This window comes from Phoenix dactylifera, chromosome 3 (assembly GCF_051530095.1).
Source record: "Phoenix dactylifera cultivar Ajwa chromosome 3, Ajwa_hap1_PhDact_Kaust_v1.1, whole genome shotgun sequence".
NCBI lineage: Eukaryota > Viridiplantae > Streptophyta > Magnoliopsida > Arecales > Arecaceae > Phoenix > Phoenix dactylifera.
In genome coordinates, this window is record NC_143192.1 from 34,944,791 (window position 1) to 34,958,290 (window position 13,500).

Genomic DNA, 13,500 nt, shown 5'->3' on the forward strand with positions numbered 1-13,500 from the left:
AATTTTACTAGGATTTCAAAGCTCATGTTCTTCTGAACATTTGATTGTCTAATATATATCCAATGGTTGCAATGCGCAATAAATGAAATTTGAATGGTTCCTCATGGTTCACAAATTGTCATGGGCTTCTAATATTGTTGTTGGTGCTTGCAGCCTAGTCATCGCAAATGATCCATAAAAATTGCTATTAAGATCTTATTTCATTCCTACGTATATAATCAAGAAAATAAGAAACTTGAACGACTGCAATTTGCTTCGATGATTGACACAGAAAGTTTCTTGATTATATACCTTGGTAAAGAATTCTAATTATAGAAGATCCACTTTCATATATATATATATATATATATATATATGAAAAATAAGAGAAGTTATAGAAGTGAAGAAAGTGGGGGCATAGTTATTTTGTTTAGGAGATATCAAGGCTTCACACGTTTTATGATCATATGGCTTATAAGATTTATTATGATATATAATAAAGATAGACTTTGCTCTTTTTAAGAGGCAACAACATCTACTCCTATCCAGTCCAAAATTAATAATGAAGTGTTCAAGTTAAAAATCTGCATCACATATCATGGTTTATACCATTAAAAATACTAAAAAAACTAGAGATTATATGTTTGATAGTCTTTAATCTATGCATCAAGTTCGTGCAAAAATGAACAGTTAAAATGATATAAGACCATATCTTGCTATGATCTAAGAATTGTAATTTATTGATTTGAATTTATATAACTTGTATTATTTGTAGATCAAGATCAATGAGATAGATTTATAATTTAAATATTTTATCATATAATTTAGCGCACAAGCATGATAAATGCCATTCTTTCCTCTATCTACATGATGTATGATTAGGAACTACCAAATACGTGATCTTTAATTATAGGCATTTTGAATTATACAGATCATGATTATCATTGTGGATCTTTGAATTGGATCCCCTATTATCAATTTTGGGCTTATGAAATAATGACTTATCTCTACATAATATTTAACATATCGGGATGATGACGGTATATAAACAAGCTTTACATATTTAATGCATGCGCATGATAATATGAATGGTTGTTATTCTCCGGTTCAATCAATCTGCTGTTTGTTTTTTATATAATTGATATCTATTTACCTGCTACTAGTATTATTACATGTTTAATCTAACTTGTTAATTCAAGGAGTCAAATGTTATAGTTATAGAAGACTAGAAAACTATCAAATACAAGATGATCCAATAGTTCAATAGCTTCAAGCACGCGCATCACATGTCCTAGTCTACTAGTTATTTATAAATCAATCCACTTTTTTCAATGCATGGGCATCAAACTATCATGATTATTATTATTCTTTGTCATTTTTTTCTCTCTATAATTGCAATATGCCCTTTATGTTGGAGAGGTATAAGAAATTAAGAACTCCATATGAAACATATGCATATCTGAAGCTCAGTGTATAAAGACGAACAGAAGGACCGACGGTATTGATCTGCTGATGCTGATAGCCATCAGAAGCATCCAATGGCCGTGATCCTTCCAGAAATCTTGCAACGGAGCCCCACCTATGCTCACCAAAAAGAAAAGGTCCGCATAGAAAACTTTCGATGCGGAATACACGATTGCCACCGCATTGCCGGTGCTGATTGACGTGGAAAGGACGGACGGTGGATCTTTCTTATATCACAATAGACTTTATGCGAGCTTTATTTGGAAAAAAATAACTTCCTTGATGGACAAGGATTCCAGTCATACGACTACGGCGAGGAGTCGCAGCCCTCTGGGAGCTATAAATACAGCGCTCCCTCTCCCGTCTTGGCTCGCCTGCTTTGAAGACAGAAATCTTCCAGTCGATCACCGATTTCTAATTTGATTCCAGTCTTCAAATCGAGCTCCGATGGCAAGCAAGGGCGAGGCCTCCTCCTCTTCCGATCCGTAAGTTTCCCTCCTTTCGCATGGTTTTTTGAATCCGAATTTTAGGGTTTTGATGGATTTATCTTTTTTTGGTTGAAATTTGATGCAGGAAGGGGGCGAAGAAGGATTTTAGCACGGCGATTCTCGATCGGAAGAAGGCGCCGAACCGGTTGGTCGTCGACGAGGCGATCAACGATGACAATTCTGTCGTGTCGATGAATCCGGAGACGATGGAGAAGTTGCAGCTGTTCCGTGGAGATACCATCCTCTTGAAGGTGACGATCGTTCTCTTCTGTTTGTTTGTTTTCTAATTCTTGATGGGATTGAGAATTAAATCTGCGGGGATTAGGAAAGCTAGGGTTTTATTAGGTTTTATCTCCTATTTTATTTGTTGGGCGTCAGATTTCACAGTTTTTCAATATAACCGGGCATGAGTTTTGTCTGATTAGAAGTTTTGTGAACAAACATGGTTCTTGCCATGTTTTCTTAGTGGATTTGCAGAATCTGGATTCGATGTGGCTAGATGAATACTTGTTATTCGTTTGTCTGATCTTTGTCTTTAGGTTCAATTTTATTGTTTTCGTTTGCACATTGGATTGCGAGTTGGATTTTTAATTTGTTCTCCATATTGAATATATCATCTGTTCTTCGTGGTTGGTAATTGTAGGGGAAGAAACGGAGGGACACTATTTGCATTGCTCTCGCTGATGACACATGTGAGGAGCCCAAGATTAGGTTGAATAAGGTTGTTCGGTCTAATCTCAGAGTTAGGCTCGGAGATGTGGTTTCGGTTCATCAGTGCCAGGATGTTAAGTATGGGAAGCGCGTGCATATATTGCCCATCGATGATACCATAGAAGGAGTTACTGGGAACTTATTTGATGCATATCTGAAGCGTGAGCATTCTACTTCCTTTCCATCTAATTTCACTGCTATAATTTGTGGAATATCTTGCATAGCTTCTTGTGTCTAGTGTGTCCAGGTTCATGATTTTTCTTTTGGTGTGAAGCATGGCTTGTGGATCCTTTTATTATTGCTGTCTCCTTGTTGTGACTTACATGTTCTATGGTTCAATTTATTTCCCAATCACTAAATAGTCCGTAATTGTTGAACCAAGAACTCGCCTAGTTGTCCTAGGTAATGTTCGAAGGTGACTGTGTAGGGTGTGCCTGGTTCTATGGTATTGAAATCTTGAATGGCTAATATTTTAAGCAGAAATTTATGTTATTGTATTTATGGAAGAAAGAATTTCCTAGCAACATAAGAACTGCTTTATGTATCATTTTTTTTCAGATGCACTCTACTTGTATCAATTTGAAAAAGTACTGTTAACTTAAAATATGATCCTTCAGAAATATATCTGATTTTTGGCTTGTTTGTCCGGTTGGATTATTTGTAATATAATACCGCGTGATCCTTCATATTACGAAATCAAACTAATATTCGTAAAAGGCATACGGGTTCAGGTTCAGTGCTAGGTTTATCAAAGACATACATTGAAGGTTTCGCTGAAAATTTAAAAACTGAAGCTAGTATGTTTTGGCTTTAGTCAGAACTAATTCAACACTTTGCTGTGATAGTTTCATCTGAAACTAACTTATTGGGTCAAATGTGTTACATATAAGGCTCTTATGCTAATCTTTTGTCACTTCTTTGTTTCTTTAAATATTGGAAACACCTTATCTAGCTTAGAATTAGATTTTAGATGTCAGAACTCAGAAGTTTGGGATTATTGCGTTGTTAGATTTCCAAATTGGAGGAAAATAAAGTTTCGCATATGTGCTATCATCTTGGAAGACATTTTTTTATGCTTAGATGTCACAGTGCCACTCAACAATAAACCAGTATGCACACTCTGTACATTTCTTAAAATTTTAGTATTTAAAACAAACTTCTTTGATGCTGCAATATGTTACCATTGACATGACATAACCATCAACCAAAAAAAATGACATATACAAAAGTCTTAAATGATAAAATATACATTAAATGTATGCATAATTTATCTATATTGTTTTATTTCATCTATATCTATTGTTTTTGGTTTCCCCTATACCTGACATTTTCTGGTATGAATCTAGACTTTAAACTGCTGAAAATTAGTGGAACTAATGATTTTGGAACTCATATTGTTCATCTGGAAAGAAACAGAGACCGAGTTTTCAAACCTAAAGGGAATAGGTTCAAGTTGCTGTGGTCGATTCTTTGATTAGTGTGAATTCATTTGTCCATTCTATGTATAGTAGGTTGTCTCCATATAGCATTTTCTTAGGTCACCGCGTAGTATTTCAATGAGAGTTGGACATTCTCACCTTTTCAGTTTGGATACTAGTAGTAATTGAGCTTAAATTAAACTGCAAGAAAATTAGGTAGAATGTCTAGTATATCTCTTATAGATGATAGTTTGCCCTCCTCTAGATTGCTTAAATCTTGTTCTAGTCTAGTGAATGCTTGAGAAGAATGAAATGTAGTAATTGAAGATGACAAGAAAACTGGTGATTATGAAGCATACTTTCCATGCATCTATGGTCGGTGATATTTGAGATCCTTATTCATGAGTTCCACTTGAATCTTGGTTTAGAAATGTGTATAGTTATTAATATTGCTGCTTCCTGATTAGTCAAGTGTTCAGCAGTAAGTTTTTGAAACTTTTAACTGGAAGGGTCCACAGAAGAATGTATGGCTGCAATATTCACAACGAGTGTAAGTGATAGATGCATAGCATGGAGGCTGCCTATTGTGTAGGCGGTCCCTAGATGTCATGGTGGCCCAAAAAAAAAGACCTAATAAATACAAAAATCTAAAAAAATTATTGAGAAAAAGAAACATAACTGCTCAGATAAGATGTTGTTAGCTTGGGAAGTACACATGGCAACGTTAATGCGGGCACCTAGAGGTGAAGGCAGCCATTTTTTTCGAAAATTGATATATTGAGTTTCAAATTTGAGACTCATTGTTGGAAAATATCTATTGTGATACTAATTCTATTCTTGCATATATTTTTGCAGTCGTGAGAACTTATGAACAAATGTCATATTTGAGTTATGAGCTTTTCATTTTTTATAGGTGGATTGAAACATCCTAGAAATGGTTGTTTTGATTTGTTTGGCAAGTATTTGTGCTCTGTGATGAATAGAAGTAATGGTTCTTATTAGGGTCTGTTGTACCGGTACCGGCAACGTATCGGTTGCCTAGCGGCACGAGTCGGTACGGGCCCACGCCGTGCTGTGTCGGGCCTGTACCGACACAAGAGATTGTGGGAGAGAGGAAAAGGGAGAGAGCAAGCGGGTGAGGGAGGGAGAGGGAGAGGGAGGAAGGCCGGTGGAGGTGCAGGTGGCGGAGGCTGCGGTTGGACCCTTGTTTCGAAATAGGGGTTGGCCACGGCCTCTGCCACCTGCACCAGCGCCAGCCTCCGCCGGCCTCCCTCCCTCTCCCTCTCCCTTCCTCCCCTGCTCTCTCTCTCTTTTCTTCTCCTTCTCCTTCTTCAGCGACGGCGTCTCGGTTTCTTTGCCGGAACCGTTCTAGTCCGCCGCCGGTATGGCTCGGGACGCTCCGAACTGGGTAGTTTGGAATGGTTCTGCCGACCTTGATTCTAACTGTTGTCAATCAATTCATGTTATTTTTCCAGTAAATCAGAATTTTTTGCTTTTCCAAAACTATTCTGCTGCCAACAACCTGATCTTAACTTGAAGATGATTGTTGTATATCGTCAGATTGGATCCTTTTCCCCCTTATTCTTGATTGTTTGCCATTTAGTAATTTTTATGCAGAAATTGGTTTTATTCTGCAGCTATGGCATCTGCCTTGTTTCATTATCAGTTTTTTCCAAACTAGGTTTGTAAATCTATATACCATAAATTGATGAACTGTTGATGTTTGATGTGATGCTTTTTGGTGTTCTATGCATATGGGTGTAGTTGCTGTATTTTGTTCCTATCAATGTCAGTTGAAATATTTCAAACTTTTTAGTTTCTTGAATGGTTGGACATGGTCACACCTTGTACACTTCAAATCGTTAACCTATAATTATATTGCTGTTGGATGTCAAGTTTGGCACTGCTATTAAGGTCTTGAGTTTAACTTCCAAGTAAAGGTTTTTTCAATAACTAAAGTATGGGGTAATTAGTTAAACTTATCTGTTATTGCATATGAAGGATTTGGTAAAAATCCATAGGCCAAGATGTTAAATGCTATATCATGCTGTTTTGTGTTGGTACCTGCACCACATTGTGCTGAAATAAGGAAAAAAAATATTTAATGTTCCTTATTATCAAATTTCTAAAAGCATATTTGAGTGGCATGCCGACTCATACCTAGCAATGATGTTGGCCCCGTGTGACACATGCATGGCCAGCACTTGATGATCAATTGGTGCTGCAGCATTCTGGTTAGTCAAAACATCGAATTCTCATTTATCTCTACTACATGTGAAAGTGGGACATATTCATTTGAGTTAAATTATGTGAACAAGTTCATGAAGATTTGAGATTGGAATTCTTTTATATGTGAATTCATAAAATAAAACTCTGCACGGAGATTTTTTCTTCAAGTTTTTTGTTTTCAGATATTGCTGCATCGGTGAAGTCTTCAATCTATAAGAAGAATTTTCTCAGAAGATCTCTAATTAAATAAAATGAATAGGATAAAGCAAAGGAAGACAGAACATTAATACAGCCACTTATTTCTTAAGTATTTTAGGTTATAAAACCAACATACTTCTATGATGGAATTGTTATACATCCTCCTCAGTATTTTCTCGAAGAGTGCGACAATGCCTCTCCATATTTTATCATATAAATGGAGAAGAAAATTCAACAAAGACACCCTAACTTGGTTTCACGATCAATTGTATGAGGCAGCACTAAAGCTTGGGGTTAAGCCACTAAAGATGCACCTTTCATGGCTGAGCAGTGCCTCTTTACTAGTGAATTCTTTTTTTGTTTTATCTTCCCTTTTTTCTATCCCAACTAAGTACTTTTTTATGTTTAGTTAATGCTAGGTCTTTCTTTTAGGGATTGATCTGTTGTGTGGAGTTCTTTTTAATTGGGTATACTACTTGTAGCATGGGCCATTGTGACCTAAAGGTCCTATTGTGCAATAGGGACTGAAAAATATCTTAGGTGGTCCAGACTCTGCCAAAGTTTCTGCTTCACCAAAGGTGCTCTATCAGCAAGAAGCTCCTGGATTTTATTTTATTTATTTATTTTTTTTGCGTGTTTGTGGTGTGTGAGACGAAATTGTTCTCCCTGGAACACATGTTCATGACCCTGTAACTGATCTATATTGGCTCACCTGGTTGGAAAGGTGTTTAGCTTGATGAATGAGCTGGAAGTTTAATGGAGAGCTGCTTTTCCCTGATTTTCTTTTCACACTTGGGGCCTATGATCTTGTCTTCTTTTTTTGAAACTAAAATGACATAATTTTGCTGTGTTTGCATTGATCTTTTGAAGTTCCAAATTTCGAACAGAGACTTTGTAGATGAGGTTTGACACTTCGATTCAATAACTGTGGTGATATGGTGCTCATGGTAAATGGCTTGGGAAGCATAAATGCTTCTGTATATTGCTTTGGCATATCTTTATAAACATGCGTTACCATAGAAACTCTGTCTGCATTTCCATCCTACATGCTTGACCATATTTTTCTTTCCTGTGATGTTGTTATTTTTGTCTTTATGTACTACATCCTTTCATATAGTTGAGTAACAGGGCTAGTAGGACACCTGGTTGCCTGTGCGTTCCATGTTTATACATCTAATATATCAATCTTAGGTCTGCTTCTGTTGGTTTTTGTGTGTTATCTGCTACCTACCTAATTGGTTCATCTGCTCAGTAGATTTATGCAGCAAACTGGAAATTTTATTTGTTGCTTTATGAGTATCAGCTGTTCTTCATAATTTAAGCTGTTGCTACCTGGAAAATCTCCTCTGCTGCCTGCAGCCTAAAGCTTGCCATTTTGTATCAATTGAATATCCACAAATCTTTGTGCTAGTCTAGCTTATGTATTGCTTTAGTCAAGCCTATGTATAAAGTAATTTGGGTCTTCATATGTTTTCTGTTGTGCTGAATTTGCCCTGAAAATTATGCCTAAGTAAAACTATAATTCGGCTTGATCCTATAGTTTTGTGAATGCAGTAACTTAGCTTTGAGAATATATAATATAAAACAAGTTTGGCCTTTCTGCTGAGGTTTGATGCCTAATATGGTGCCTAACTGAAGCTCTATTTGGGCTTCGTTTTGTGATTTTTCCGAGGCCATTGCTTAGTTCTCACCATATGTAGTATAACATGTGTATGCTATTGATATTCAATTTTTGCTTGGTTGTGATATTTGAGCTAGCCCATGTTCTACTACATCTTGGTCAGACTTGGACCAAGCATGTCGGTTCAATCATAGAATACTTGAGGCTAGGACAGTGATATAGTTGAGCCAATCTTTTGACTGTACCTAGGTCTGATCAGTTTTGGCTTGAAATTATATTCGAGCTTATTTTCAAACTGATCAGGCTTGAAATTTGAGATTAAGTGTGGCTCATTTGTTATTTCATCGAGCCTCATTTGAGCTTATTTGCAAGCTGACCTAGACACTAGCTTTCTTGATTGACAACCATGAATGAAGCTGAAATCAATTCAAGCTTGTGTCAAGCATGGTTAAAGTTCAGATGTTTCTCAGTTCAAGTTCAAGCTTGAATTAATGTTAAATCTTAGTACAATGCTTGAGTATTCCTTCTCCTGAGAGCTCTGTAGCAACATTGGTATGGTTTGGAAGATTAACAAGTAAAATTAAAACAAAAAAAAAAGAAAAAAAAAACACGACAGGAATTCATCTTACTCATCAAATCTTATGGATAGCTCATGGTGTTTCAGGTTCTCCTGCATTTGGCCTTTGTTGTTCTTGACAATTACATCTTGACAAAATAATTTTAAGGCATTCTTGAATCCCTTGCCAATATATTGTTTGTTTTACTTTAGTGATGATTTTGTATGGTTCAGCCAAATACTTTGCTTTATTCTATGCTGAATGAAATGCTTAATGACATTTATAATACATGTTGTGGTTTTTGTGTTCTAGTGCTATCCTGTTGAAAAGTTGCAATATCTTGTCATGTTAGTTGTTTGGCATGAAAAGATCCTATTGGCTATGTTGGTTTTTGATAAGAACTTCTTTTATTTTGAAGGTATTCTTGATTAATTTGTGGAGCACGTTTTGCATCCAAAACATGCTGTTGTGTGCTTTCTAATTTCAAATCATAATTCTTTCATTTCCTGGATCTTTTGCAGCTTATTTCCTTGAGGCATATCGTCCTGTAAGGAAAGGGGATCTGTTCCTTGTTAGGGGAGGGATGAGGAGTGTTGAATTCAAGGTGATTGAAACGGACCCTCCTGAATACTGTGTTGTTGCTCCAGACACGGAGATCTTCTGTGAGGGGGAGCCTGTGAAAAGGGAGGATGAAGATAGACTGGATGAGGTGGGGTATGATGATGTGGGTGGAGTACGAAAACAAATGGCTCAGATTAGAGAACTAGTAGAACTTCCTTTAAGACACCCCCAGCTATTCAAGTCTATTGGTGTCAAGCCACCAAAAGGTATACTGCTGTATGGACCACCTGGTTCTGGAAAGACACTGATAGCCAAAGCAGTCGCGAATGAGACAGGTGCTTTTTTCTTCTGTATCAATGGCCCTGAGATCATGTCAAAACTAGCTGGTGAAAGTGAGAGCAATCTGAGGAAGGCTTTTGAAGAAGCAGAGAAGAATGCACCGTCAATCATTTTTATTGATGAGATTGATTCAATTGCTCCCAAACGGGAAAAAACTCATGGAGAAGTTGAAAGGCGCATTGTTTCTCAGCTCTTGACATTAATGGATGGGTTGAAATCCCGTGCACATGTGATTGTTATTGGGGCTACTAATCGGCCTAATAGTATTGATCCAGCTCTTAGGAGGTTCGGAAGATTTGACAGGGAGATTGACATTGGTGTGCCTGATGAAGTTGGACGTCTGGAGGTCCTTCGTATTCATACAAAAAACATGAAGCTAGCGGAAGATGTAATTAAATCTTTGACCATTATCCTTCCGACTATAATCCTATTCTTTTCTCTCCCACTCCCCCCATAACAAAATAAAAACAAACACAATTTTGATTCTTCACACATTTCCGAAAATCTTTAAATGGATGAATTTGTTCATACCTTGTAGGTCGATTTAGAAAGAATTGCTAAAGACACTCATGGGTATGTTGGTGCTGATCTGGCTGCTCTTTGTACTGAAGCTGCCCTTCAGTGCATACGTGAAAAGATGGACATCATTGATCTGGAGGATGAATCTATAGATGCTGAGATTCTCAACTCTATGGCAGTTACTAATGAACATTTTAGGACCGCTCTTGGAACCAGCAATCCATCTGCACTTCGTGAAACTGTAAGTGACATGCTTCTAGTTCCCCCACCTTTGGCACTAAATACTCCTAAAAGCTGTACTTGGTTGAAAAATTGAATGCTTTTAAACCTAATATATTTTTCAACCTAATTTGATGATTGATGTACAGGTTGTTGAAGTGCCCAATGTTTCTTGGGATGACATTGGTGGGCTTGAGAATGTCAAGAGGGAGCTGCAAGAGGTAGTGATTTGTTGTAATTTTTCCTTTTTCTTCCCCCCTGAAAGCTTCAGAGTTGCTGACCAACCTTCCTATTCTTGTGTTCCATGCATATAGACTGTTCAATATCCAGTTGAGCATCCCGAGAAGTTTGAGAAGTTTGGAATGTCTCCCTCCAAGGGAGTGTTGTTCTATGGACCTCCGGGTTGTGGGAAGACCTTGTTGGCTAAGGCAATTGCTAATGAATGCCAAGCAAACTTTATCAGTGTCAAGGGTCCTGAACTGCTTACCATGTGGTTTGGTGAGAGTGAAGCAAATGTACGTGAAATCTTTGACAAGGCTCGTCAATCTGCACCATGTGTCCTCTTTTTTGATGAGCTTGACTCCATTGCAACTCAGGTTGGTCATACTTCTGCAGGTCACTTGTTTTTCCCCGCTCTTTTTTTTCTTTAATGCTTGTTCTATTTACATAATTACTGTTTACTTTCTGTTGCAGAGAGGTAGCAGTGTTGGTGATGGAGGAGGTGCTGGTGACAGGGTTCTTAATCAGCTCCTTACAGAGATGGATGGCATGAGTGCCAAGAAAACTGTATTTATTATTGGAGCAACTAACAGGCCTGACATTATAGATCCAGCATTGCTTAGGCCAGGTCGTCTGGACCAGTTAATTTATATTCCTCTGCCTGATGAAGCCTCTCGCTACCAAATATTCAAGGCTTGCCTGAGGAAGTCCCCAGTGTCTAAAGATGTTGACCTGGGGGCTCTTGCCAAGTACACTAACGGATTTAGTGGTGCAGATATTACAGAAATTTGCCAGCGAGCTTGCAAGTACGCTATCAGAGAAAACATCGAGAAGGTCAGTTTCTTTCTTTGAGTCCTGTATCAATTTTGTTTTTGGTATATAATAAATTGCAAATGTGTTTATGTTTGCCCTCTTCTCATTTAGCCACTCTGTTTTGTACTTATATATGTAGAGGAAATGTATGGATGGCTTGGTGGAGAACTGCAAATTGCAAGAAGCTTGCATGACATGTCATGCACTTCTTGCAAAATCTCAGAAGCTTGCACTTCCCATCATACACATTTCAGACAAGCTCAGAAATTAATCATTGTTCTTGTTGAGACATTTATGACTTCACCTTGGCTGTGTTTTATATACATTGATAGCCTTTTTTTTTTTTTTTCTTTCAATCTCATCCTGTTAATTAATTGTCATGCACCTGTATTGTCTTAGTAACCTACTGTCTCAAGTGGGTTGTTCATAAATCCACTGTTGATTGAAACAAATTAAATAACTCAAAATTGTTTTTCTCAGCAATCTAATTCAATTGGGTTATCTTTATAAATTATTGTGGTGATTACAAAATAATTTGAGGGTTAGTAGTTTATTTGTTCTCAGAATGCAACACCATCTCCATGATTCCTGGGCAGAGTCTCTCTGGCCATTCCATTTCTTAAATATTTCAATTTCTAATTTGTTAATTTTGCACTGCATTGAGCATACAAGATTATACGCAAGGAAAACTAATTCACTTATTTTGGCATGCAGGATATTGAAAGAGAAAGGAGGAGAAGCCACAATCCTGAGGCCATGGAGGAAGATGAAGCTGATGAAGTACCAGAAATCGTCCCTGCTTATTTTGAAGAGTCGATGAAGTATGCTCGCAGAAGTGTCAGTGATGCTGACATTCGGAAATATCAGGCTTTTGCGCAGACTTTGCAGCAATCAAGGGGCTTTGGTAGTGATTTCCGCTTCACAGAACGGTCTGAAACTGAAGCTGGGACTGCTGGTTCTGACCCATTTGCATCTGCAACCGCTGGGGCTGATGATGATGATTTATACAATTAGTTGATGACCATGCGTTGTAACACATTATTCTGGTATATTTATCTGGATATTTTCAGGTAGCCTTCTTTGTTTAGCTATAGACTAAAGATACCCTTTTGGATTCTATGTAGTTCTTAATGAAAAACTCATAGGAAGAGCTCAAGATGTTTTTTTCCTCATGAACCTTAATCACATACACTTCAACATATCTTTAACTGTGTGGACAACTTTTGAGGCAAATAAGTTGCAAAGTAACTCTAAATTTCTTTAGTTTTTAAATTTAATGCACTGGAGGTATCTGCTAATCCAGGCGAGTTCATGGGCTGGATGGATGATGCTTTATCAAGGTCCTTGGGTTTTGTACTAGAAACCCTAGTCTGTATGTGGAATCGCCAGGCTGCTTGTGTTACTGCCTCAGGCGTCTAGCTGTGTGATTTAGGCTGCGTTTGGTTGTGCGATTAGTCAGGGCAAGGTGGGGAATAATAGTTTTTTCGCCGCGGTTAACTTTATTTTGGCCATAACTTGAATATGATTAATGGCCCTCATCCACTACGCTACACAACATCTCCAGCTATTCTGTAATGTTTATTACCAGGAAGCAGTAATTCAACAAAACAGCATTCGGACTTTCTTCCATTTTGGAATAGCAGGCAGCATTATGAAAAGTCTGCCTAACTACTCTGGTTCTGTCATTGATGGGGCAGCACAAGTATTTAATTTTGACATGAATAATTACGCCTTCTGCTAGCTCTCTTTTTCTCCAAGGAAAAAGCAGCAGCACTAGTTCTATTTTCAGAAAACTGCAGCCTTAACAAAATACTGTAATTTGGATATGTTTTGAGGGTCGTATGTGAGGTTTAGTCCCACATGGAGATGGATTGAGATAGATGGTTGAGTCTAAAACATAACAGAAGTTGTAAGTTGATTTTAACTCTAACTTGTATAGCAAAGTCTTCTTTTGGTTGGACTTGAATTCCTCGTTTCTCTTGAACAAGTAATAACCAAGTTGATGGATGATGATCCTGGATAACTTGGAGCTATAAAGCATCAGAGATTCAGAATTGGTTGGTAGCTCTTGCAAAGAACAGTAATACACGCATTGGTAGAATCCGCCACATTGCGGCAAGTGGATTCGATGGAGCACGAAGGTGGGGTTGAACATGGGCTCGAGA

General features: G+C 37.6%; 1 protein-coding gene across 1 annotated transcript; it reads left to right on the top strand.

Annotated features, from left to right (window-relative positions):
• The first annotated feature begins 1,446 nt into the window (after nucleotides 1-1,446).
• LOC103696930 (cell division cycle protein 48 homolog) lies at nucleotides 1,447-12,536 on the top strand. The gene is made up of 9 exons (XM_008778659.6): nucleotides 1,447-1,928; nucleotides 2,017-2,182; nucleotides 2,575-2,803; nucleotides 9,187-9,953; nucleotides 10,104-10,325; nucleotides 10,453-10,524; nucleotides 10,618-10,899; nucleotides 10,997-11,356; nucleotides 12,050-12,536. The coding sequence occupies exons 1-9, from the start codon at nucleotides 1,891-1,893 to the stop codon at nucleotides 12,347-12,349; spliced, it is 2,436 nt and encodes an 811-aa protein (XP_008776881.4). The 5' UTR covers nucleotides 1,447-1,890; the 3' UTR covers nucleotides 12,350-12,536.
• The last annotated feature ends 964 nt before the right edge of the window (nucleotides 12,537-13,500 follow it).

What these genes read in the sequence shown, in the direction of transcription:
- LOC103696930 (XM_008778659.6), top strand. Translation starts at nt 1,891, where the DNA reads ATGGCAAGCAAGGGCGAGGCCTCCTCCTCTTCCGATCC. An exon ending in GCCTCCTCCTCTTCCGATCC is followed by an intron (nt 1,929 to 2,016) that starts GTAAGTTTCCCT and finishes AATTTGATGCAG; the next exon opens with GAAGGGGGCGAAGAAGGATT. An exon ending in TCAAGAGGGAGCTGCAAGAG is followed by an intron (nt 10,525 to 10,617) that starts GTAGTGATTTGT and finishes CCATGCATATAG; the next exon opens with ACTGTTCAATATCCAGTTGA.